This window comes from Amblyomma mixtum, chromosome 3, assembly GCF_055824585.1.
Source record: "Amblyomma mixtum isolate Tamu chromosome 3, ASM5582458v1, whole genome shotgun sequence".
NCBI lineage: Eukaryota > Metazoa > Arthropoda > Arachnida > Ixodida > Ixodidae > Amblyomma > Amblyomma mixtum.
Window position 1 is genome coordinate 402,203,654 of NC_143014.1, and position 23,692 is coordinate 402,227,345.

Below are 23,692 nucleotides of genomic sequence, written 5' to 3' on the forward strand. Positions count from 1 at the left end.
ATACTTTACCCCTAAAAAACAACTTTTGAACCACCGCAGTGGCTCAGTGGTTATGGCGCTCAGCTGCTGACATGAAACATGCGGATTCGATCCCGGCCGCGACGGTCGAATTTCGATGGAGGCGAAATTCTGCAGGGCCGTGTACTGTGCGATGTCAGTGCACATTAAGGGGGGACATGGGTCTTAAGACATTTTTTTTATTTACAGACCAAATGCAATGAAACTGCACAGACGTATTCAGTTTTTTCTGCTGATTTCAAATATGCAATGTGTTTATTTCTAGGCCAATTAGTTCCTGAGATATTAATATATATCATGCCATTGTCTGCTCAAACAATATAAAAAAAATGGGCCACCAGAAATTTAATTTTAATATGTAGGTAGGTACTACAATGTGTGAGGAATGCAACGCTGGAAGCAGTTTTCAATTTTTTTTCCGTGTGGACAAATGGGTTTAATATTTAGTTTCATGTGTGTCATGTGTTTTCTGACACTGTATGTCTGGTTAACTCACTTGAAAACTAACTATTAAGCCCATTTGTTCACACGGACAAAAAACTGAAAACTGCTTCCAGTGTTGCATTCCTCACACATTGTAGTACCTACCTACATATTAAAATTAAATTTCTGATAACCCATTTTTTTTTCTATTGTTTGAGCAGAGAATGGCATGATATATATCTCAGGAACTAATTCACCTAGAAATAAACAAATTGCATATTTCAAATCAGCAGAAAAAACTGAATAAGTCTGTGCAGTTTCATTGCATCTGGTCTGTAAATAAAAAAAAAATGCTCTAAGACCCATGTCCCCCCTTAAGAACCCCAGGTGTTCGAAATTTCCTGAGGCCTTCACTACAGCATCCCTCATAACCTGAGTCACTTTAGGATGTTAAATTAGCATAAACCATAAATTATTCTGGCAAATTTTTGGAAGTCTTCCCTGAAACTCCTGATATATAAGTATGCACACTTGCAACTGCAGTGTTTAAAATAAACGTCACCTGCAGCCTTCTGAAAAAAAAATGCTTTTATGGATACTCACCCCTTAAGTTCAGGACATACAAATAAGTGGAGACAAGATCTCAATTTCAGGGGACTTGAAAAAGGAAGAAACCCAGACGTGCAAATTTGAATGCAGCTTTCAATGTATCTTGTATCTGAGGAGTTTTATAAAAGCTTAAAGTGCTCAGAATACAAAAAATCTCCCAGAAAAAGAGTCTACCACATAATGAACTGAAGCAAGTTTACTCAGCTACTGACTTCGTCAAGAGTGAAACCATAAAAAGCCGTTACGTCCTTGAAATGGGCCGCTTTGGAAATTGTGAAGTTGTAGCATACTCGACGATACACTGAGAGGCCAGTAGCCCAAAAATGCATTTCTTTGTGATTGTGATGTTAAAAAGACATTGGTTATCAAGTCGGGCACAGATATGCTAAACTCCACCACTCTAGCAGTAGTCCTTTCACATCCAAAACTCTTTTTAGTGAGGGCTCTGAAATCTTGTTCACACAAACTGACACAGACAAGAAAGCCCATTAACAGAACACCACATACGACTCTCGCAGGGTGTCTAGCTGAAGTGTCACAGGCCATGCAAGGGATCTTTCAAGACCCCACCTTTTGGATGGCGTGTTTAGATAAATAGAAAGCACTCGCAGAAAGCACTCGAGCCCAAGAAGCCTACATACCTTCAAACTTGATCAGTACAACCCAGGAATGACGGACAAGAGAAAGAAATAGCGCTTTTGCACCAAGTCCTTAATACTTTAAACTCGATCTTCGGATGAGTTGCAAAGGTATTGGGCTTTGGCAAGGTCAGATTTATAAAAGTCTGCGTGGTATTTGAACACGACTCAATACTAGGAAGTTCTCAAATATAAATTTATCCAAATGATTTTCAACCATGCAACACACATATTGTATACGCACTTGAAATTCCGAACATTATTTCTCCACACACCAAAGTTCTCTCATTAAAAAATGTAGTGAAAATAGAGGGCCACATCCAGCTACAATCCATTACGATATCTGTCAAAAGATTACCATATTATGCACAAAAGTGGTGCTTACCTTGATTATTCATTAAAGGTTGCTGTATCAGGGCATTTATGCAGCCAAAAAAAAACTTTTACTCACATAATTTGAGCTCTGAACACACCTACCCAAAATTAAGTACACTATTAAATGTTTTCGCGTTACACTAGACAGAAATTTAGACTCCAAGCCACATGCTGATAACTTAAGCCCTAAGCTGGCACTAGCAGGCTATGGCCTCAAAGCTGAAAGCATTTTCATCTTCCTGTATTAAAATAATTTGCTTCTCTCTCTTTCATTCTCATATCGCATACCATTGCAAACCATGGCCTTGCACATTTAAAACCTGTTTGGACACAACTGTTTCACTCGAAAAATTAGCGGTGTGAATAATGCCCTCTTCAGGTCTATTGCATTCGAGCAGTGATTTATTTTTCAGGGTGAAAATACTTCTCTTCACAAAATCCTCTTAAATGATTGTCTTCATTTCAAATGATAAGGCAATAATATGTAATAATCACTCATTATGGTTAGGCATGCTTGTGATTCCTACCCATAACATTAAAAATGACACAAAAAAAGTTAATTTACCACTTAACGAAAACACGTATGGCCAATCGCTGTTTCAGTATCACGGTTCAAAATAAGGGAAACCTTGCCAATAGAAGACTGCTTTCAACATGATGTTCTCCATAAAAAGGTTCAACCTTTCAAAGGACAGTTAAATAAGTTCAGGTGCCTACATGGAGCCAATCTATGTTCAAATTATATCATTCCTGCATCGAACTATGTTTTCTATCATTCCAACTTATTACACCATTGTACAATCCTGTTTTGGAACTGCTGCACTTATGCATGCATACCTTATGTGCCAATGCATGCTTTTGCTATTGACCCAACAGTTGTTTGCTGGTGTTTCCTGTGAAGTTTCATGATGAAATAAATTGAATGAGCATTTCTGGTGTTTCTCTGGAAATGAGCTTGCAACCTCACCTGGGGAACTTCCTGTGTCCTCCACAGGAAGGCCACCAGACACCCACGCGACGACTGCACTCTAGCTGGAACAATGGAGATGGAAATATGAATATGGAAAGATGGAAGTTCTCAAATATAGATTCAAATGATTTTCAACCATGCAACACACATATTGTACACGCACTTGAAATTCCGAATATTATTTCTCCACACACCATTGTTCTGTCATTAAAAAATGTAGTGAAAATAGAGGGCCACATTCAGCTACAATCCATTACGATATCTGTCAAAAGTTTATCATATTATGCATAAAAGTGGCGCTTACCTTGAATATTCATTAAAGGATGCTGTATCAGAGCATTTATGCAGCCAAAAAAAAACTTTTACTCACATAATTTGAGCTCTGAGCACACCTACTCAAAATTAAGAACACTATTAAATGTTTGTGCGTTACACTACGACTCCAAGCCACACGCTGATAACTTAAAGCACGAGTAAGGTGTCCACTTTCCCGGGGGTCCAGTTATGCGCCTCTCCTAAAACCGAGGGTCATTTTTGATATCTATCTGTGTTGCGGCGCTATACCATTTTAGAGTCTGAGATATGGGCAAAATGCGGCCCCCACCGCTAGGCAGCATCGTACAACATTCAAACGCGCTGGGAACCTCGTGTATAAACAGCACAGAACAGCACTTTGACACATTCCTCATCTAAGTGTATACTACACAAATCCCTGGGTCATTTTTTGTAGGTGCTTTTGTTCACGTTTTACGATTTTTTTGTACCCCTTACCATTCAGCTACGCGCCGTGTCGCCGCCACTGCCGACAGATGGCGCAAGTAGTACATGTCCAGGAAAGCTGGGCATGGGAGAGCTAAAACCTTCCCTGATTCCGGAACAGTGTTTCAATCTTACCATAGAAAGCATGCGTAGTGCTTGCAATACCTCCAGGAGTCCAGGAATGCGAAACATTTTCATAGCGACTCTACTGCAAATTGCCGCAAATGCACCCCACTTCTAATGCATAACACAGCTTTGGCCACCATCAGAGTCGTGCCAAAATGAAGAATTTGTGCTGAAAAAGTTTTCACGAAATTATAGCAAAGCATAGGTACTGGGCATTCTACACGCAAAGTATCAAATCGCTTTCTTCGCTGTGCTCAGGCCTTTCACTAGACAGAATTTATGTTAATTTTCATCAGGGTAGATTTTTTGTTTAAAATGAGCATTGCGGCGGACAACAAGGAAACGGACGCAGCCCCTCATAGGTTCACGGGGAGTAGAAACATGATGCTAAACTTAAAACAGAAGCTGCGCTCGGCTGGAGCGATTGTTGGCGGAGAGCATTTGCAGCGAAACCAAAGTCGCCACGCTGCAAGCGAAGCGTGTCGCCCGTCCCAGCCGCATCGCTAGTGCGCCACCTGGAGAGACCTCACAACCGTGCACATTGCGGCCTGTTGCCGAAGTGGACAGACAGAACCACGAAAACAGATTCCTGGCGGTGCTACGCTGCATCTTCGCACGCACTCCCCTGGTGTCTTTTATACAGTGCGGATGTCTGACATTTAACAAAGAACTGAGGCGGTAAAAACAGGCCGGCGAAAACTTCCTTACGATCAAGTAAAACCTGGCGAGGTTTAGATGCTTAAACAACACGAAACAATCGTCAACAGTACAAAGCCGAGGATGAGAAATGCAGAACGATACGCGCGGAGCTGCGCAGTCCTTTTGTTTTGCGCTGCCATTTTGTCATTCTGCATTCCTTGTTGTCCTCGCATTTTTCGCATCGCTTGAAATTCCTAAAGGAACTCCTCCAGTGCTTGCTATAACCAGAAAAGCGCCAGTAATCAAGACTACTCAATCCTGTGCAAGCGCACTTTGTTACATTCAGCAATGCCTGCGATACCAGAGAATCACAAGGCACCGCATCAATGCCATATCGTCCCCAGCGCTTAAGGTAGCGGTTCCACTGCCGCCATCTTGCGAGTAGTTCATATTCTGCCACCAGGCTACGACACTGATCCATCACTGAGAAAGTGTCTACCCGTCTTGCCCCCAGCGACCCGAGACTGGTTTTGGTTGAGATGTTGAGATACGTGTCCGGTCCTTTCTTGACCCGTGCACCTGTGCTGCGTGAGGGTTCTTTTGTTGCTGCGCCTGCCTTCAGAGGATTACAAACGAACCATGGCAAGCCCGGCTGCTAGTCCTCGTCGTGCGTGGGGGGAGGTGTTGGCTGGGGTGGTTCCGCATGCTTCTTTCTCTGCCTGTCCCTTGCCAAAGCCAAAGAGAGTGGGGCGAGCCGGGGCAAAGAGGGTACCGTCTTTGTCCAAACGGCGTCAGAGGTGAGGTGATCCTTGTTCGGGATAAGGATGCCAGCACGGGAACAGAGGACCGTTTCCTTCTCTCTCTTGTTTAGCCTTGGCTAAATAGCCGCAGAAAGCTGTACCGTCGATGTTACTATCTGGAGGGCCTCCTTTGAGGGAATGTGCCGTTTCGTTCTTGAGTTTTACGCGACTACAGACTTTCCTGTTTTCAATGTCGTGACATATATTAGTGGGAGCAAAGAAAAAGAAAAAAATAATGCTGCCCAGCCCGCATCGCAAAAGGCACAACGTCGACACAGTGGAAACTTGGGAGAGTTAGTGATAACTGTCGACATAATTGCACAGAGCAAATTAGTAAGTAAGCGAAAAGAGGAAGCGGACGCCAAAAATAAGGAAGGTGTGAAATAAAGAAAATTAATTATGTTTATGTCCCATGTATATATTTCTAGCGTTTTTTTTTTTTCAATGAACCTTATAGTTGAAATCGGTGCCTTTCTTGTGTCCTTCCTTCTGCCCTCGTCTTTTGCGCGTTCAATCACTTCGTCACTGTTGATGCATAGTAATATTAGTAGTAGTCGGAACACTCCTGGTCTAGAGTGTAACCTGCTAACTATAGCGCTGAAAAAAAATATATTTTTTTATCAAATGATATTGCATCTATGATAAGAAAACTATAACAAAGACAGCTATACAATTTAGTCAACGCTCAGCGTATGCCTGTCCAACCTTATAAACTATGGTTGGTAAAGAAAAAGGCAGAGAGAAGTGGGCAATTGTCAATTTCTGTTTACCCTTGAGATGAATCGACATTGCGCAAGAGACGTGAAATTGCTATTGAGAGGGTTAGCACCGCAGGGTGTCGGAATGTGTTTACCTCAGAAGCAAATATTCGTCGTACATGCGGCGGCACCTTGCAACCAATTCCGATCAACTTCGACGGAATTTTGCCAAGGCTCACAAAAATGCAGTATACAGATGCATACCATTCACGAGGCGGACTCGAGACTTTTTTATAGACATTGTACGAAGAAGAACGGGGGGGGGGGGGGCGAGGTGTGCAGGAATGCTGCCAAAAAAAAGGGGTCGGCTACAAAGTGATAGTTCTGTAGGCACCTAGGGTGACCCCCTCCCCTCTCTCGTTTGGACCCTCAACTTCGTGCTCTTATTCATTTTAGACGTACGTCTTTCTTGTATCCAGTTCGCATCATTAGGTTGCTTATTCCCTCCAGAATTTTCCATCGCGTGTTGAAATGTATATCTTTCTAACCTTGCGTCGATTTGCCTCGATTTGGTTGGGTCAAAGATTGAAAAAGTGCGCCCGCGTATGTGTGTGTGTATGCGTGCGTGTCCACGCGCGCGTACCTGGAAACTGTAGGAACAGCTGCTATTTTCACACCGTCTATTGTCAGGAAACTATAGCCTCGTTTACATGAACCCGACTTCGGCGGGTCGAGCCAGGAGATCGAGTTGAGCAAGGTCAGCCCAACTTGACTGCATGTTTACATGAACTCGATTTTAGCGAGTCGCGACCGGTTCAACAGCAGCGGCACCAAGCGTCGAACGGCGCAGCGGGAAAGGGCAGTGGCAGCCGGGAAGATTGCGGCATGCACGGCTGCCTCGCAGGCGCTACGGCGCAAGCGAATAACAGGTTCGCATTTATCACCCCGCCTTCCACTAACCCTACTCAGACCGGTTTACGTGCTGTCTGCTGTTGGGGTCGAGTGAGTCAACCCACCCCCTGCAGCGGAGTTGACTGGACTCGCTCCCTCGACTCCCGGACCCGACTCGTTTACATGAACCCAGTAACCGGTTTTCAGCTCAAATCCTCCACTCAACCCGTCATGTAAACACCGCTTATAACGTGCTTGTAATCATTTGCCGAGAATTCCTTTTCCTGCGGCGCTAGTCTACCCCGCCTGCAGGAGGGGCGCGCAGCAAGGGGAGGGGGCGGTCCTTTGTGCCAGTTCCCGAAAAGGGGACTTCTCAGCACTATAGTCGGTTACAACAAAAGAACGAAGCGGCACACGCAACTCAGACGGAGCTCTCCAGCCAATCACGTCGATTTGTGTGGCTGTGCATGCAGCCAAGTCTGCGAAAGAGAACGAAGGAGTCGGCGCTTTGTCCCCGTGTCGCCGACGGTGGATGTCCTTTGTTCGGGATAAGGCTAAAAGAATAATAACGCAAAAAGAAAGGAAGAGATTTTGCTGCCCCGGCATCCGCCATCGTCTCTAGGAGCACCTGAGCAGGAGCAGGGGAAAAGACAGGGAGAAAGGCGAAGGTACTAGTAGGTGTGGTGCCCCCGTTAATTGTCTCAGCTGCACTGGCCACTAAAGGGGGAGGGGGGGAGAGGGCTGGGCTGCTCACCTTTCGCATAGATCCGCGCGAGAGCGTCTTTTTCGCAAAAGCGCTGAATGCTACAGGTGGGGTCATATTCGGCAACAGACGGTCGTGGCAGCTTCAGTCTCCACTGCTGTCGCGGCGCACCTGTGGTGACCGAACAGAAAACTGTTCGGTCGACGCGCTTGGCTGGGCGGTCTCCTTTGATAGGCATGTGCTGCTTCGTTCTTGAGTTGTACCCGACTTATATACCACATGGATTCATTTCAGCGGTGGAACATGGCGCCCTCTGAACCACGGCATTCGTTTGAAAGAAGTGCGAGTCTAGTTCAGGAAAACTGCACCTGCTCCATGGTTAGTGCTGAAATAGTGCAGCTGCAGCCGCCATGGAAGCAGATGTTGGTTTGCGGGTTGTGATAAACGGCGGAGACTCAAGTAACTTTCACTCGTCGACAAGCTAGAACGCTGCTCGAGTTCTCCAAAGAAACGGATCGAGGCTGGTTCATGGCAACATGTTATTGTGATGTGCGGTTTGCACATTTCTTCATGAGATACGAGAGGTTGGCTGCCGCTGATGTAGGCTGTAAACAGCTGGCTCCAATTCATTGGCATCGCAAAGGCTAGCGACGACCAGGCCTGCACTCGACCATCCGTTTTGGCAGCAGACAGTGCCAAACTGCGCTCAAAGTGCCGGAACTAGCGGTACACACCCGCCGCACCGCCGCTGCCGCAGAACTTTGCCGAACTGGTGCATTGAGTGCAGGCGAATCGAGCGCTCTCCAACTTCCCCTCCACAGCGCTAGCCGGAACAACGAACAACCGGCAGCACGAAGCGAAAGCCTGTCTCTTCCCTTTCCTGTCGCTTTAGCAATGCCAAAGCTGTCCTCGAAAAATAATACGACGCCCAGAATGCGTTTCGTAGCGTCAGGTGAAAAAAATTGGCAGTGGCTTAGCACTTCTATGCCTGGATATACGTAGCGTCAAGTGATCCGGTGTTTCGGCCGCACGTTTCGCCTTGGCTGCTCGACGGCAAACTGCCAGGCGACAACCTCGGGATCGGAAGAATTTACATTTTCCAGTCTTCTGCGCCGTTTGGCAGCGGCTCGACTCTCGTTAGCTTACCAGAGCTTACATGTTGAGCGCGACCGTCATTTCTCCGCGCACCCTCCTCGCGCATGCGCAGTAGCGCGCGGCGCAACTGTCGTAAACACGAGGTCACGCGTCGGAGAGGAGCGCACGCCGGCGGCGCCGGCAGCGAGGAGCTCGCACCGGCGGACCTGCGCCTCTCGTGACGTCACGCGGTTCTCGCGCTGCGCATAACAGGCGGCGCACACTCGCGCAAAACTCGGCTCTGACCCGCGTAGTGTGGCTTTACTAGCTTTACGCTACAAAACAATCCAGCAAAGCAATATGGCGGAAATCTGCTTGGAAGTTCGACACACACTACATAGGGCAAAATCGAGGGAAACGTGCGAACATCGTAGAGGTATCGTTCCCTCTCGTGAACACCTCCTGATTGTAAATGTTTAGCAGCGCCACACTCGTTATTTTTTTGAACTGTGATTATTTAGTACACGTGCATGTGTGTAGATGGCGCTACTTACTAAATTTATCTACATTTATCGCATGTCGCTGCGTTATTGCTATTATTGTTTGTATTCTGTGGACTTTGTTCTTGGCAATTGTTACAAGTTGATTAAAGGAATGAGAGACCGACATTTTAATAGTATATTTGCCAGAAAAAAAGAAGCCGCGGAACGTTTCAAGAGCTTGTGTCCTTCATGAGGAGAACAAAAAAGGTAGCTAAAATCAACTAGACATTGCGCATTCCCCAAAAGCCGTAGAGTAAAGGCGATGCTTAGCCGCGTAGAGCGAAGTATTAAGTTTCTTCACGCAAAATCTCAAAACTGCCACGCGCTGGTTACCTGAACAATTTTGCATTCCGTTTTTAACTATTTCGAAAAAACGCTAATTTTGATCAGGAATAATTTTAAACTAAACAAGGCAGACGGATGAAATTTTCAGAATGGAAGGGCGATTAGACGATCTCAAACTGTACAAAAAGGCGCCGCAATGCAATACATATCCCAAAAGTTATTGCAGATTACATTGTTCTGTTTTCTATGCTTTTCAAACATGTGTGGCTAATAAACTAATACATACACGTACTTCTAAATGCTTAACTATGTTGATTAGCATCCGATCTCAAAGTATCTCGAAAGATATTTCTCTAGGTGCAAGAGGTTTTTCACAATTTTGCATTTCCTGAGACAAGTTGAGCTCAACTGCCAGTTTTCATCTTTGCGTTTTCTTTTACAGTTGAAACAAATTTGCAGCTACCGTTAAACAAAATGCATCTTTTGAAAGCAGAGAAAAGTAGCTTTTTGGAGATATCTGAACCATATTTATGAAGCGAACGAGCGAGGTACAGTCGACGTACAAATATCACCAAAAATGGTTCCCGCTCACCGTCAGTGGGACCGCCACCTTAAAGGAGCTCTGAAATGGCGCTCTAATAAAATGGCGGTATGCATGGGATGCTAAAGCACGCCGCGTTAGGAATATTGTCCAGCAAGATTTTTTTTTAATGCACTTTGTGGAAGCTCAGTTATCTGTAGTCAGAATTTGAATTTCAGCTTGTTCGCGCCTTTCCCTCTACTTTTCTCACTTTTTTGCACGCCGCCTAGTGGTGCGGAGCTTCCCGATCCGCCGGAGCTATGCGGCTTATTGGCCGCGGCCATGGTAGCTGCCTAAGGTCTGAAAGAATGTAACCAATAGCCACCTATCAACTTGTATACGCAGGTGTGGGTGACGGAGTAGGATGCGAGCATGAAAGCTTCGCCGGGAAGGGCTCGCCAAATTAAGAGGGAAGGTGTTTCAGAGCCTTTCAACTGCCCCCTCCCCCACTGCCGCTGCATCTGATCGGCGGGTCTACGTGTCAGTTGCATATGTCACTTACTCATCACGTGGCCGGCTGGCCTATTTTCACTGTTCTCTCATTGTTTTACGTCATCTGTGTTCAAATTTTGGCGCCATTAGGCGATGAGAGATCAGCTATGAAAATTAAGACACGTGCGCAGAATAGATGCCACAAGTATTTCGCTCAACGATGCGGGAAGATACGCATCCGGGAGATGGCTCTAATAGCTGTTCGATATATCTAACCTACGCTCCGTACGTAGACGCCATCCACAGACCCTCTGAATTTTAAATGGGAGTAGTGGGGAAGAAAGAAGGTTTTCCAACACCTCCTACATAAGAAACAAACAGAGTAAGACCACGAAACTAGGAAAATAAGTTATGACACAAATTTAGAGCAAATAATGCGTCGGTAAACTTGATCCGGCTTTCACTGCGAAATGAGTGACTTCCCTCCACTTTTCCTCTCGACATGAAAGCTTCATTTCATTTTTCCAAAGAATAATTCAGAGGTACTCTAGATTTGCCCTGCATGGAGATATTATATCTATAAGTATCGTGTGCTGAGGTTGTCCACGCGACTTCGCACCTGCTGCTAACCACAAAAGGCCATCATGCAAATTTAGCTTGTCCAGTTATAGCCTTTATTCGTAGAGTGTCGGTCTGTGAGTGGGAGCTCAATACTCCACTTTAGCAGCGGTCAAGGAGCACTGAATTCGTCCTCCCTTACCCTTGAGACAAGCGGATTCAGTACATGCCGATGCGATGTGTCATCCCTTGACATCCACAAAAAAACTACATTTTATACTTTACTTACTGCAAATATTTTCAGCCTTTCCCACTCGAGGAGCCGGCTGTAATAACGCTGCCGTTCTTTTGGTCGCGACGAGACTCTGAAAATACGGCGTCACAGAAGGCACATAACCAGGGCAGCCAGGGGTGATTTCTGCATAGAAACCACAAAAAGTGCTCTTTGCAGCGCCAAAAAGCGAAACCTTACGCACATTTAAGCGGCGATTTTTTTGCACCAAAAATTAAGTGCTTATGTGCAAAGTGATGGAAATTCAAATTTTCTTTGGATTAACTTATGGAGTTCTGACGACATTCTGGCTGCCTTTTTTTTTTCGCGGCAGTGAATATTTTTGAAGTGTGCTCTATACTCTCCCAAGTCCTAATGAATTCTGGTCGAGAGGACAGCGACATGTTGGATAAAGATTGTTGCCCAGGTCTGGGTTTTCTTGACATTCCCAAACTGTGTGAAATAGTGTGCCAGGTGCTCCACAGAAGGGGCAGAATGAATTGCGTATGTCTTGATACCATTAGCTCATAAAGTAGGGATTGGACAGTTTGCAGCCGCCGGATGATGTGTTCTTCAAATTTGCTACGGCTTTTGTGAGCTAGAAAATATTTCCTTGTAACAATCTTATCGTAATCTTTAGTTTCAGCGTAGCTTAGTAAGGGTGAGGCATCGTTAATGGTGTCAGAGAGAGGCTGTGTGCCAGATGCTTGGAGGAGGGCAGCTCGAGCAGCTGTGTTGGCCACCCCATTGGCCGTCGTTGAGAGGTGCCCTAGTGTCCAGACCATCAGGACATTCTGGGGATTGGACGTTTCGAAAATGTTCCAACATGGAATGCCCACGCAGCCCCTAATATAACTAAGTACCGCTACGTGTGAGTCGGACATAATCGTTTCCTTGCTATTCTTGGATATCGTTAGTGCGATAGCTGCTTCTTCAGCCGATGTGGTATCCTATACATACTATTTCTCACCGGAACAAGCTGCCAATTGGAGCTGCGAGTGCTCATCGTGATGTATTTTTATGGCTATCAATGATTGGTGATTTAACTGTTCTTTCAAATATTAGTTGAACAAATCTACTGCTGCTTCTTCGGTTGTATATTATTTGTTTAATTTATCTCTATACATTGCTTCTTTGTCAACCCTCACTCCCCCTTTGTTCTTTCTCTCATGTGATTTTATTCAACTGCTGGTCACTTTAACGTTGTACCCACTCCCCTGCTATAAAGCTTCGGAGCTGCAGGGTGTACTGAAAATAAATAATAGAATAAACTGCATGCTTGCCGTGCAAAAGCTCAAAGGATAAACTTCTGAGTAAGAGACTAAAAGGTGCACGAACCCCAGCATAGCAGCACATGAAATGCGCTCACTGAGTGCCCTTTCAATCGTCCGCAGAAAACATGGCAGAGATAGGCAAGTTGTCTACTAGCGCTGCTTCATGGAACCCCCGAGAGAGAGCCCATGTAGCTGTCGCTCCTTTTAAAAAGCAGAAGAGCCTTAGTCATGCCGCCAAACTTCAGTTTGGTTTCCTGATCATCCCAGCAGTGCAGCCTGCATAGAGATCCAGCAGCCTATAAGCTGGAATTTTTAATAAGTTGCCGTAATTGTCAAGCAGTCATGTCTGAATACATTGCTGAGTAAAGACTAAGATGAAAAAGAATGCCAATTTCATTGAAGTGGAAAGTTTCCATACGTTCACTATTCACTGGCTTGTAACCGTACACAGGAAATGTACCAGGTGTTTCAGGGAACACATTAAAAATTAAAAAAGGCTTTTTGGAGAAAAAAAATGGCATTTGAGGCACAGTATTACTAGTGTTGGCAAACCAAGAAAACTGGTCAACTGTCTTCAGTAGTAAGCTGGTTAACGCATTTTTAACTTTTTACTTGTAGAGTTAGGCACCTAGCTGCAAATAGAGATTTGTACCCGGTCGCTAGTAATAGCCATATCAGTTCTTAGCATTTCGAAAGCTACCCTTGGCGCTCTGGCTTGACAAAGTTTGGCTTTTTCCACTAGCCACGTGGACTGGAGGGGTTACTTGACATGCACAAAAAAACTAGTTATTTTATACTTTACTTACTGCAATTTCAGCCTTTCGCGCTCGAGCTGCTGTCTGTAATAACGCTGCCTTTCTTGTGGTCCCGACGAGACTGAAAATACGGCATCACAGAAGGGACATAATCAGGGCAGCCAGGGGTAATTTCTGCATAGAAACCACTAAAAGTGCTTATTGCAGCGCCAAAAAGCGAAACCATAAGCACATTTAAAAGGTGTCATTCTGACTTTAAGCGGCAATTTTTTGCGCCCCAAATGAAGTGCTTATCTGCAAAGTGTTGGAACTTCAAAATTTATTTGGATTAACTTATGGAGTTCCGACGTCATTTTGGCTGCCTTTTTTTTTGTGGCAGTGAATATTTCTGATGTGTGCTCTAAACTGTCCCAAGTCCACTCTCCCCGAGTTTCCTAACTTTTGTCTTTTTAAAATTTAGCGAGGGGCTAGATTCTTCTCCCCCAAGTAGTGAAGCTACAACAAGGTTTAGACACCTGAAATGAATTGTACCTCACTGTTATCCCCACTCTGGCTCAGATGCTTTCCACACCAAGTGATCCTGGTCACTTTGCATGCTTCCGAAAATCCACCCCCTCACCCCCCCCCCCATTCTTATCCAACCCTTATTCCTTTCCCTACTCGTACTGCAACTGGCGCCTGGAGCAACCTTGCACTTCCCTCTGCTAAATAACAAGCACAGGATGTCTGCCGGATCTTAGCTACTAACATCTGCCAACGACGTGCCCAGAACCACTCCATGTTTTAAGAATGCTCGAATCAATTACCGTGTATTGTACCCGGGAGCACCCTTTCATTCATGAGAGGGCATTTCTCATAATATTTTAATTAATTTTTCTGGCCGGCGTCACAGTCAGTTACCCCACGATTTGTGCGTATGCTTAGATACTTGTATATCTCACGTCTAAATACCTTCCAATCCCGATGTATAATCATTGGGGCCACCACTAAAAACTGTATGAAATGATGTCTGCAAGCATGGTTAGAGTCCTAAAACCTCCGCCTTCATTGAACGCATCTTCGCCAATGTCACCTCTTTTCACCCTTATGCTTCCTCCCACCCTTAGAGAGTGTGGAGATAGTGGTCTCAGACTCAATGGAGATGTCCTCGACTGACCGTGACAAGCGCAGCCAGACTCCTTTGCTGTCCAAGCTCCCATTCCATGGGTTTCGTAGCTTAAGCCCTAAGCTGGCACTAGCAGGCTATGGCTTCAAAGCTGAAAGCATTTTCATCTTCCTGTATTAAAATCATTTGCTTCTCTCTCTTCCATTCTCATATCGCATACCATTGCAAACCATGGCCTTGCACATTTAAAACCTATTTGGACACAACTGTTTCACTCGAAAAATTAGCGGTGTGAATAATGCCCTCTTCAGGTCTATTGCATTCGAGCAGTGATTTAGTTTTCAGGATGAAAATACTTCTCTTCACAAAATCCGCTTAACTGATTGTCTCCATTTCAAACGATAAGGCAATATGTAATAATCACTCATTATGGCATTATGGTTAGCCGTCGTTAATTCACCAGTTAACGAAAACACGTATGGCCAATCACTGTTTCAGTATCATGGTTCAAAATAAGGAAAACTTTGCCAATAGAAGCCTGCTTTCAACGTGGTGTCCTCCATAAAGAGGTTCCATCTTTCAAAGGTCAGTTAAATAACTTGAGATGCCTACATGGAGCCAATGCTTTGTAATAAAATTATATCATTCCTGCATTGACGTGTGTTTTCTGTCATTCCAACTGATTACACTATTGTTCAATCCTGTTTTGTAAGCTGCTGCACTTATGCATGCATACTGTATGTGCCAATGCATGCTTTCGCTATTGACCCAACAGTTGTTTGCTGGTGTTTCCTGTGCAGTTTCATGATGAAATAAATTGAATGGGCATTTCTGGCGCTTCTCTGGAAATGAGCTTGCGACCTCACCTGGCGTACTTCCTGTGTTGTCGACAGGAAGATGACCAACAAGACACCCACGCGACGACAGCACTCTAGATGGAAACATTGAGAAAGAAATATATATATGGAATACGAAAAGATGGAAGTTCGCAAGCGAGATGCATTGCCAATCAAATTGGTTTTTGAGGAAACAAAATGGCGCAGTATCTGTCTCACATATATATCTCAGTGGACACCTGAACCGCGTCGAAAAATGAAGGGAGGAAGGTGAGAGTGAAAGAAGAGAGAAAGAGGTGCCGGTCTGTGGAACGCAAAAGGCGCCCGTCAGCTTGCGCAAGCTTAGAAGTTAGATATGCCGAGCTTCGCACTGGGCTACGGAAGCGCTTCATGAAGCTCGATAAAGGAGAGTGTTACAAATTTTGGAAAACCTTCATCTTGACTACAGTTGCCTTCCAAAAGGGCTACGCAAGTTTTGAACATCTGTGTTGGCGACATGACGTACACAAGCTAGAACACAATTCATACTGGTGTGGCACCACAGGGACAGGGACAGAGACAGAGTGACAACAACACAAGTGCTCACTAACAACTGACAAAGTTTATCCCTGTCCCTGTGGTGCCAAAGTTTATCCCTGTCCCTGTGGTGCCACACCAGTATGAATTCGTACCAACTCGCCCAGTTTTCAACTCTTTAGAACACAAGCCCGTCAGCAACAAGAATTATGAGGTTGGATACTAAAATCAAGGTAAACAGGAGGGAGCGGAGTCTTTTGTGGCAACTGCAATATCCATCTATCCTTCACAAAGGAAAAAAAAGCTTCTTTACAAGTCTCCACACTGGAAAATATGAAATTTTTTCGTTAATTTATTTGTGGTCGGTTGTGGCAACCAAAACGGTCCCTTTCGCATTTTACACCCATTAAGCCCTGATGTCCAATTTTGACACCATACCTGTAAATCAATTATTACTTGCACCACGAGCTTCAACTTTTTACTGCGCGGTTATAGTGCGCTAGACATTCTAAAAACATGAAGCAAAAAAATCTACGACGAAAATAAAAAATCCAGAGCCGAAAGGGCTAGACAAGGTCCACATTGCCCTCATGCGTCGCCATCGTACACCCGTAATGAGGTTGGCACCGCGCAGGGCTCGGTGCTCTCCCCTTTTCTATTCAACGCAGCACTCGTACCACTTTCAACAACCGTTCACGTGATCCGCCACCTTCGACACACACTCTATGCAGGCGATATCACGCTGTGGACCATTCATGGTAGTGATTCAGCCACAGAAAAAACCTTACAAACCACAGCTAACATCCCACAGCACAAGATAAACATCGGACTTTCCTGCTCCCCAGAAAAGTCTGAACACCTCCTTATACGCTCCACATCCCGCTCTTCACCCACCGCTCGCATTACCATCGCCTTGAACCAATGACCCATTTCCTATGGGATGGACTTCCCCAATCCTCTACTGCAAGCCAAGGCCTCAACAACTTAAAATGCGTATCCAGACTGCAGAGCCCTTCTTTCTCCCCATCACACCACCCATACCTTCGCTACTCTTAGTCAACTTTTCCTCGAAACACTCACCCAACATACCACCAGCCGCGCCACGCGGCCCGTGCACGGGAACGTCTGAAATACCACTGGTCGGAACCTTACGCTGTATGGGTGGACGCGGCCTGCACGGTTACTGCGGCAGCAACAGTGCTTGTAGATCACACCCTACAACCTACTGCTACGCTCTCCACTCACCTTCCTCCAGCTAGAAACCGCTGAGAAAGCAGCGATAGCGCTCGCGCTTACTCGCCCGGAAGCCGCCAATATAATTAAAGGCTCCGTTAACCTCCCTCCTAAATTTCCCGAAACGGTGAGTCGACGAGAATTGTTGCATTCTCAATTTGCTTCCCGCATGCCTGCCCTTCCATGTGGAGCTCATATGAGACTTTGCGTACTCCGGTAATCCCGAAAACTAGGCCGCCAATGACCACGCCCAAGGACATGGCTTGTGCAGGGAGAGTAATGGGAAGGCAAGATAACCGCCGGTCTTCCTGGTGGCGGCGGACTGGGCGCCGGCTCTTCCCGGGAGCGCATGCACCCTTCAGCGAGCTGACGCAAGCTTATAAGGCCGAGCGCGCCAGCTCTACCCTTCACCCCTCCTTGGATAACTACCACCATCTCCTCCGGAAACGCCTTCAGACCCGGACACTCCCATCCCCCTATATCCTCTCCCTGATCCACCCGCGAGCCTACATCCCCACTACTCTCTCTGCACCACCCACTCGCCACCGTCAGCTATATCCTCTCAAAATGCTAGGTGCATCCTCCCCCGCAGGGCATGGAGCGCATGACCAGCCGGTGGAAATGAGAGACCCTCTTGCGCTTCGCGGATTCGGAAACGCACAAGATCGCGACACACAGGACCGCCGACGTGAAGGACCATTGTGGACTCATGGCATCTGAGCGCCGTGTGGTCGTATGGACGCTGAAGGGCGTACGTGCCCTCAACACCCTTCGGTCTAATAAAGTTTCTCTCCTCTACATGCACTTCGGTCAATTGGCGACGGATTTCAGCAGGTTGAAGGCCTCTTGAGTTCAGATATCGAAGAACAGCGTGAACGTCGCACCTCGCGGTAGATATAAGACAGCGTTCCGTTACACAAGCGGCTGCCGAGCCGAGAATGGCCGGCCAGGTGGCACGCGATAGCTGGTTTTAGAGAGAAGGGAACCGCGAACAAAGCAGTGTGGCCAACAGCGGCGCTGATAGTTTTCCTGCAGCCCCAACACTTTGGAGACCTTACTTTTGGAATTGCCCTGGTACTTGTCTACCTCAAGAGGTCGCTAGCCGCACTGAGCTCACGGTGCATCGTGAAGAAGGCCTGGAAGCTCATTCTTCTGTGTGCTCAGTGCTGGGGCATATAGGCAGCTTCACAGCAGTGACCGCGAAAGGCGGTGGTGGTCCGGGTTCCTCCGGAACTCTGCTTCGATTGGCAGGGCTTTTTAGAGTATCAGTGAGTTGGCGCGCAACTGGAGTCATGGAGGTGGTAGATAGAGCGCCAGGCGCGGATTGGCGCATGGCCCTTAGCCAAGACCTGCTATCCTGTGGTTGAAGTTCTTTGATAGATGCCCGAAGCATGGCGGAATGAGCTTATTTACACGCATATTGTACACATCCCTTCAACTGGCTGCCAAAATGCACAATTTATTTTTTCTTCTGGCCGCAAATGCACCGTTATGAATTAGTGGACAGTCTGCTGAAGACTAAAGTAAGTCCTAGAACGCAGCCCTTTTTGGACAAAAAAATAGCCACGAAATATATATTGTGCGCTATGTTTTATGTTCGAATTAATGTAGTTCCACCTAGTCGACGAAGAGGTGGCTAAATGTTGAGTGAAAAAATCGAGACCCTACAGGAACCACGCCTGACCGCAAAGCGTTTCTGTTGTTGATCAGTCGCTTTAAGGATTGTAGCAACTTCATGACGCTCGGCTTAGAGCCTATTTTGTTTCAGTTGTGCTAAAAAGAAAGAAACATTGGAGTCTATGATAAAAAGTCTTTCATCAAGCTCTGGGCAAGGAAATCGTCCTAAACAGTGTCTTTTGCTTTAGTTATGAGGTGAAAGGAGTCTACCCTCGGCGACCTTTTTAATTGTTGAAATTTCTAAGCCGAAAGCCTTTAATGCCTCATACTGTCGTGACCAAGACGTGTTAGCAAATGTTCGAGTTTCAGATGCATGCCTTATATGGGCATATGCCAATCAATAGCCAACCGATACTTAATAGGGCGCAATCGAAAGATATCGGAACATGATATAAACGAATTTCATGATTATATCATTGCACTTAATGACTAAATGACAAATTGGTAATTAGTAGTAAAGAAGTGGCATGTGGGACTGTGCATTGCGCCTGTACCTTAACTAACGCTAATTAATCAGTGTATCAGTTAAGGTCACGTTAACTATTACTAACGATACATTAACTAGTATAGGAAAATGCGCGAGTATTGCTTAACTATCAAACATCAATAATAGACGTTTCTAGGCGTTTCATACACATTGTGTCGAACATTCTAGAGTTCCGTCACTTGACAGGTGAGTGACAGGACATGATGGATGGCATTAGAAGAATAGTAAAGACCAATTAGCCTAATTAACCTTTCTAGTCAGACCAGATAAATAAATAAAACCGAGCAGGAAATCGGTCGAGTTGGGGAATAGAACCAGGATGAGCGGAGTGCGAGACGAGCGCGCTAACTACTCCGCCATGCCAGCTGGATAGTTTGGAATGAACAAAGGCGCGTCTAGCTAATACGACGGCTTCGTTCACTCTCATCTTCCTCCCTTCCCTTACGGCGAGGTTCAGGTGTCCACCGAGATATGTGAGAGAGATTTCCTTTACTCAAAAACCAATTTACCATCGAGCAAAGCGTAGAGCCGAATGGGCGATGGCGTTCTGTGAACTCCCTGGCAGCGTTGCAAGACGCTGTCACGTTCCACTCAGAGGCGAAGCTTAACATCTTAACCATACATCACTGATGCAAGCAGCAACACTGCCTTAAGGCTTTCGCCTCACCGCACTTTAGGTCAACAAAGTGCCGTCCTGAATTTTTCTAATCATATGCAGTGACTTAAATTCTTCTCAAACTTCTCAATGAAAAAAGTACATAGAGAAAGTTCACCTGTCCTAACGACACACTCCTTCATAGCTAGCCCCGTTCTTCTTCATATGAAATGTGCTCTGTGTTCATCTGTGAAATGATACATCTTTAAACATCAGGCAGGTAGCCTAGGAGTAAACGCTGCAGAGCATATTTGTCTTTGAATGATTAGAAAACCGCAAATAAAAGTGGCTTTCCCAGCTGAGGGGTATTTTAGTTCAGTTTTACATCGACGGTGACGCCACTCCAACGTCTGAATTCCTGTAGTGCAATCATTCATCTGAAAAAAAAATCACCCTGGTTTTCTCAGCCCAGCAAGATGATGATTTGGGTTTATTACCGAGCAGAGCGCACTTTCGCCTCCTTGACAAAATTACTTAAAGAGACAAAAAGGGCCTCACTGTCAGAATAATAAAATTACATCACTGAACGTTTTCCCGCAAACGCTCCACCCAATCAGAAGGCACGGCGTATTCTTGCACAGTTTTCCTGGGCATCCCAGCTAGAGTCAGCTGATGGCCGCCACACCCAAAAACTACGTAATTTAATGAGAATTTTTTTAGCTTAAAATTTTGTGCCAACTCGAGAATACGGCAATATTCAGGGCGAACATGGCAATTAATATTTCTGACGCTGCTTTGCCACAAGTGTTAATCGCGATATCGCAGTTTCCTTCCGGGGGAACTTTATATGCAAAAAGTAATTGTTGCTGTTCGCACAGTGGGTTTTATTTCCTTCACATTTCCTCACAACTTGCTCCTTTGTCTAACGTCTCCGAGAATTTTAACCCTCGAACGTTAACTAGGTGCCCGTTCCTTCTATAGTAGCAGCAACGTACTTACAAGCGTCAGTAAAGTGTATGCCATAATAGCCGTAGTATCCTATTTCATGCATTAGCATTCCTTGGCGTACTGCCATTTCTTGACTTGCGTTCAAGAAATGCACTTGACAACCAGTTTTTTTTTTTCGTAAGCCGCGCCTCCTATTTGTCAGGATTTACAATCACACGAATAGACTGCGTACAGACCAGACTACGACAATAGCACCTGGACCGGTTAGCTCGAACGCTAAAACGCTCAAACCGTTACGAAGTGAATATAAGCCTTGCATAATAAGCGAGCTTGGGAACCTCTAAGAGTGCTTAATCACGCCCCTCTCATTCTCCTACAAGTACAGGAAGTCGTCTGGGCAACGCTGCGCTGTCTACGGAGGCAGTGACAGACACAAAAGAAGCAGCTGGGTTGTGGAGCGCTGTGACCGATGTACACGACGTGTTTGGATATTGCCGCACTTAGTTTAGCCATCACTCTACCGGCGCTCCCGTGCGGTCTGTCTTCGACCTTTGTCGCGCGCCGGACTTCGTCCTCTTCTGCTCGGTGCTAGTGGCTGCCGGCTGCGCTCTGCCCAGTGTGCTCGCCAGGTACTGTTCTGCCAGAGATAGAACGTCCTACCGGCGTCCGTGACATTTTTGGTGGAGGTGCTGGGTACGATCTATGTACGAAGACGTCCCAGGAACCTCCAGCGCTCAGCCACACCCCCTGGACACGACACCTGTCCACAAGTCAAGCCGCCGCTTGAAAGGCTTAGCCCCCGAGTACAATCCCCTCACCGCGCCATCACGCAAGATGACCTCTACGGTGGCCAGCCAGACCTTCCAGCAAACTGTGAGTTCGCCACCGCTGCTTCTTCATTCGCCTCGTAAGCCCGCGTCGTTTCATGGTGACAAGTTTGAAGATGTGGAGGACTGGTTGGACGGGTATGACAGGGTCTCTGAATTTAATCTGTGGGACGAGGACCGCAAGCTTCGGAACGTCTACTTTGCCCTCCAGGACGCCGCTAAGACGTGGTTCGAAAACCACGAGTCCGCCATCCACACCTGGCAAGACTTCCGGCGCCATTTGCTGGATACGTTCAGCAGCAACGAACGGAGGGAGCGTGCTGCATTGGCCCTGCAATCGCGAGCGCAGCAGCCAAACGAGAGCGTGGCGATGTTCGTGGAGGATATGACCCGGCTTTTCAACCGCGCTGATCCTTCGATGTCGGAAGCCAAGAAGGTGCGCCATTTGATGCGGGGCGTGAAGGAGCAATTGTTCGCTGGGCTCGTGCGCGATCCTCCGGCTACAGTCGCCGATTTTGCAAAGGAAGCGGCAGGCATGTAGCGCGCCCTGCAGCAGCGGTTTGCGCACTACGGCCGTCCGTCAAACATCACTGCTGTGGAGTGCCACATGCCGAGGCCCGGGGATGAGAACACCACCCTCCGAGAGCTCATCAGGAGCATCGTTCGCGAAGAGCTGCAGAAGCTTCGCTCTGTGGAGCAGCCTCCTAGTGTCACCGCCATCTCGGAGGCTGTCCGTGACGAGATACGCCGCACGGTGCAGCCCACTCCACCTCCGCAACCGCCAGCGCCCTATGTGATGACATACAGCGAGGCATTGCGAAGCCCTGCGCCACCACCGCCGGCGTTCTACTCTCCAGCCCCTACCGCGCCGTCCGACCGATTCCCGTATACGACAGCGCTGCCAGCCGACCGCCCACCCGTCACGAAGGCAAACATGTGGCGAACGCCGAACAACAGGCCCCTGTGCTTCCACTGCGACGAAGCAGGCCACATCCGTCGTCACTGCCCGTACCGCCGGATTGGCCTGCGTGGCTTTTCGCCCGACGCACCCCTGCCACGCTATGGTGAACGACCCCGCAAGATCGATCAGTACCTAGCGGCCAACGTCCCACCTGCACCCACTGCCCAACGTCAGTCCAGGTCACCGTCGCCTCGACGTTTTTCTTCACCAGCCCGCCAGTCCTACGTCCGGCAGTCCTCCAGCCCGCGCCGGGAAAACTGAGGACGGCGACCCCCGGAGGTAGGGCCGCCGTCACCGGACATGACGAACATCCTCCGCTCACCGACGTTAGCATGCGACCCGACCTCCGACCCCACGCCGCGACGACCTTTCGACGCCCAGAGACGCCTTCGCTTGACGCCTCAATTGGACAATCTGAACGACCCTTAAGTCCGACGACTTTTCAACGAACGGAGACGCCTCCGCTTGACGCCCCAACCCGACCGCGAGAACGATCCCCTAGTCCGACCTCCCTCACACAGCGTTTTTCTGAAGGTGACCAAGCTTCGGCTGAAATCCCGGTCATCGTTGATGGCCGCCGCGTGACTGCTCTCGTAGATACCGGCGCCGATTTCTCCGTCATGAGTCGTGGTCTGACGCTTGTCCTGAGGAAAGTACTGACACCTTGGCCTGGAACGCACATCCGGACAGCTGGAGGCCATCTGGTGACACCGCTTGGCGTCTGCACCGCTAGAATGGAGATTCGTGGTGTTACCTTCACTGCCTGCTTCGCTGTGTTGGCTCATTGCTCGAAGAACCTCATCCTCGGGTTAGATTTTCTTCAGGAACACGGTGCGATAATCAACCTCCGCGAACTTGTCGTGACGTTCTCAACTCATTGTGCCCTAGCCGACAGCAGCGAGCCCGACAGGCCTGTTTTTCGCGTGTGTGATGACAATGTCACGCTACCACCACGCTCCAGTTTGTTTATTACGGTGGAGTGCTCCAACCCACGCACTCCTCACGGGGTTGCGTAAGGCAACCTGTCGTTACTGCTGAATCAACAAGTCTGCGTTGCGCGGGGTGTTACTTCCCTCCGCGGACTGCG

The 23,692-nt window shown here is 47.1% G+C and overlaps 1 protein-coding gene across 50 annotated transcripts in view; it reads right to left on the reverse strand.

Annotated features, from left to right (window-relative positions):
- The window catches only part of LOC149357393 (uncharacterized), a 172,333-nt gene that overhangs the window by 31,859 nt on the left and 116,782 nt on the right, over positions 1 to 23,692 (reverse strand). For 32 of the 50 annotated variants that reach the window (XM_089584638.1, XM_089584617.1, XM_089584594.1 and 29 more), the window contains 4 exons: positions 15,392 to 15,456; positions 13,472 to 13,541; positions 11,410 to 11,485; positions 3,031 to 3,095 (listed from right to left, as the gene is read on the reverse strand). The exons of 2 other annotated variants lie outside the window; for them this stretch is intronic. In XM_089584638.1, coding sequence (XP_089440764.1) covers positions 3,031 to 3,095; positions 11,410 to 11,485; positions 13,472 to 13,541; positions 15,392 to 15,456 — 276 coding nt within the window. Of the gene's footprint in view, positions 1 to 3,030; positions 3,096 to 11,409; positions 11,539 to 13,471; positions 13,542 to 15,391; positions 15,457 to 23,692 lie in introns of those variants that run through there. 16 more of the 50 variants (XM_089584625.1, XM_089584621.1, XM_089584623.1 and 13 more) reach the window with 12 other exon arrangements.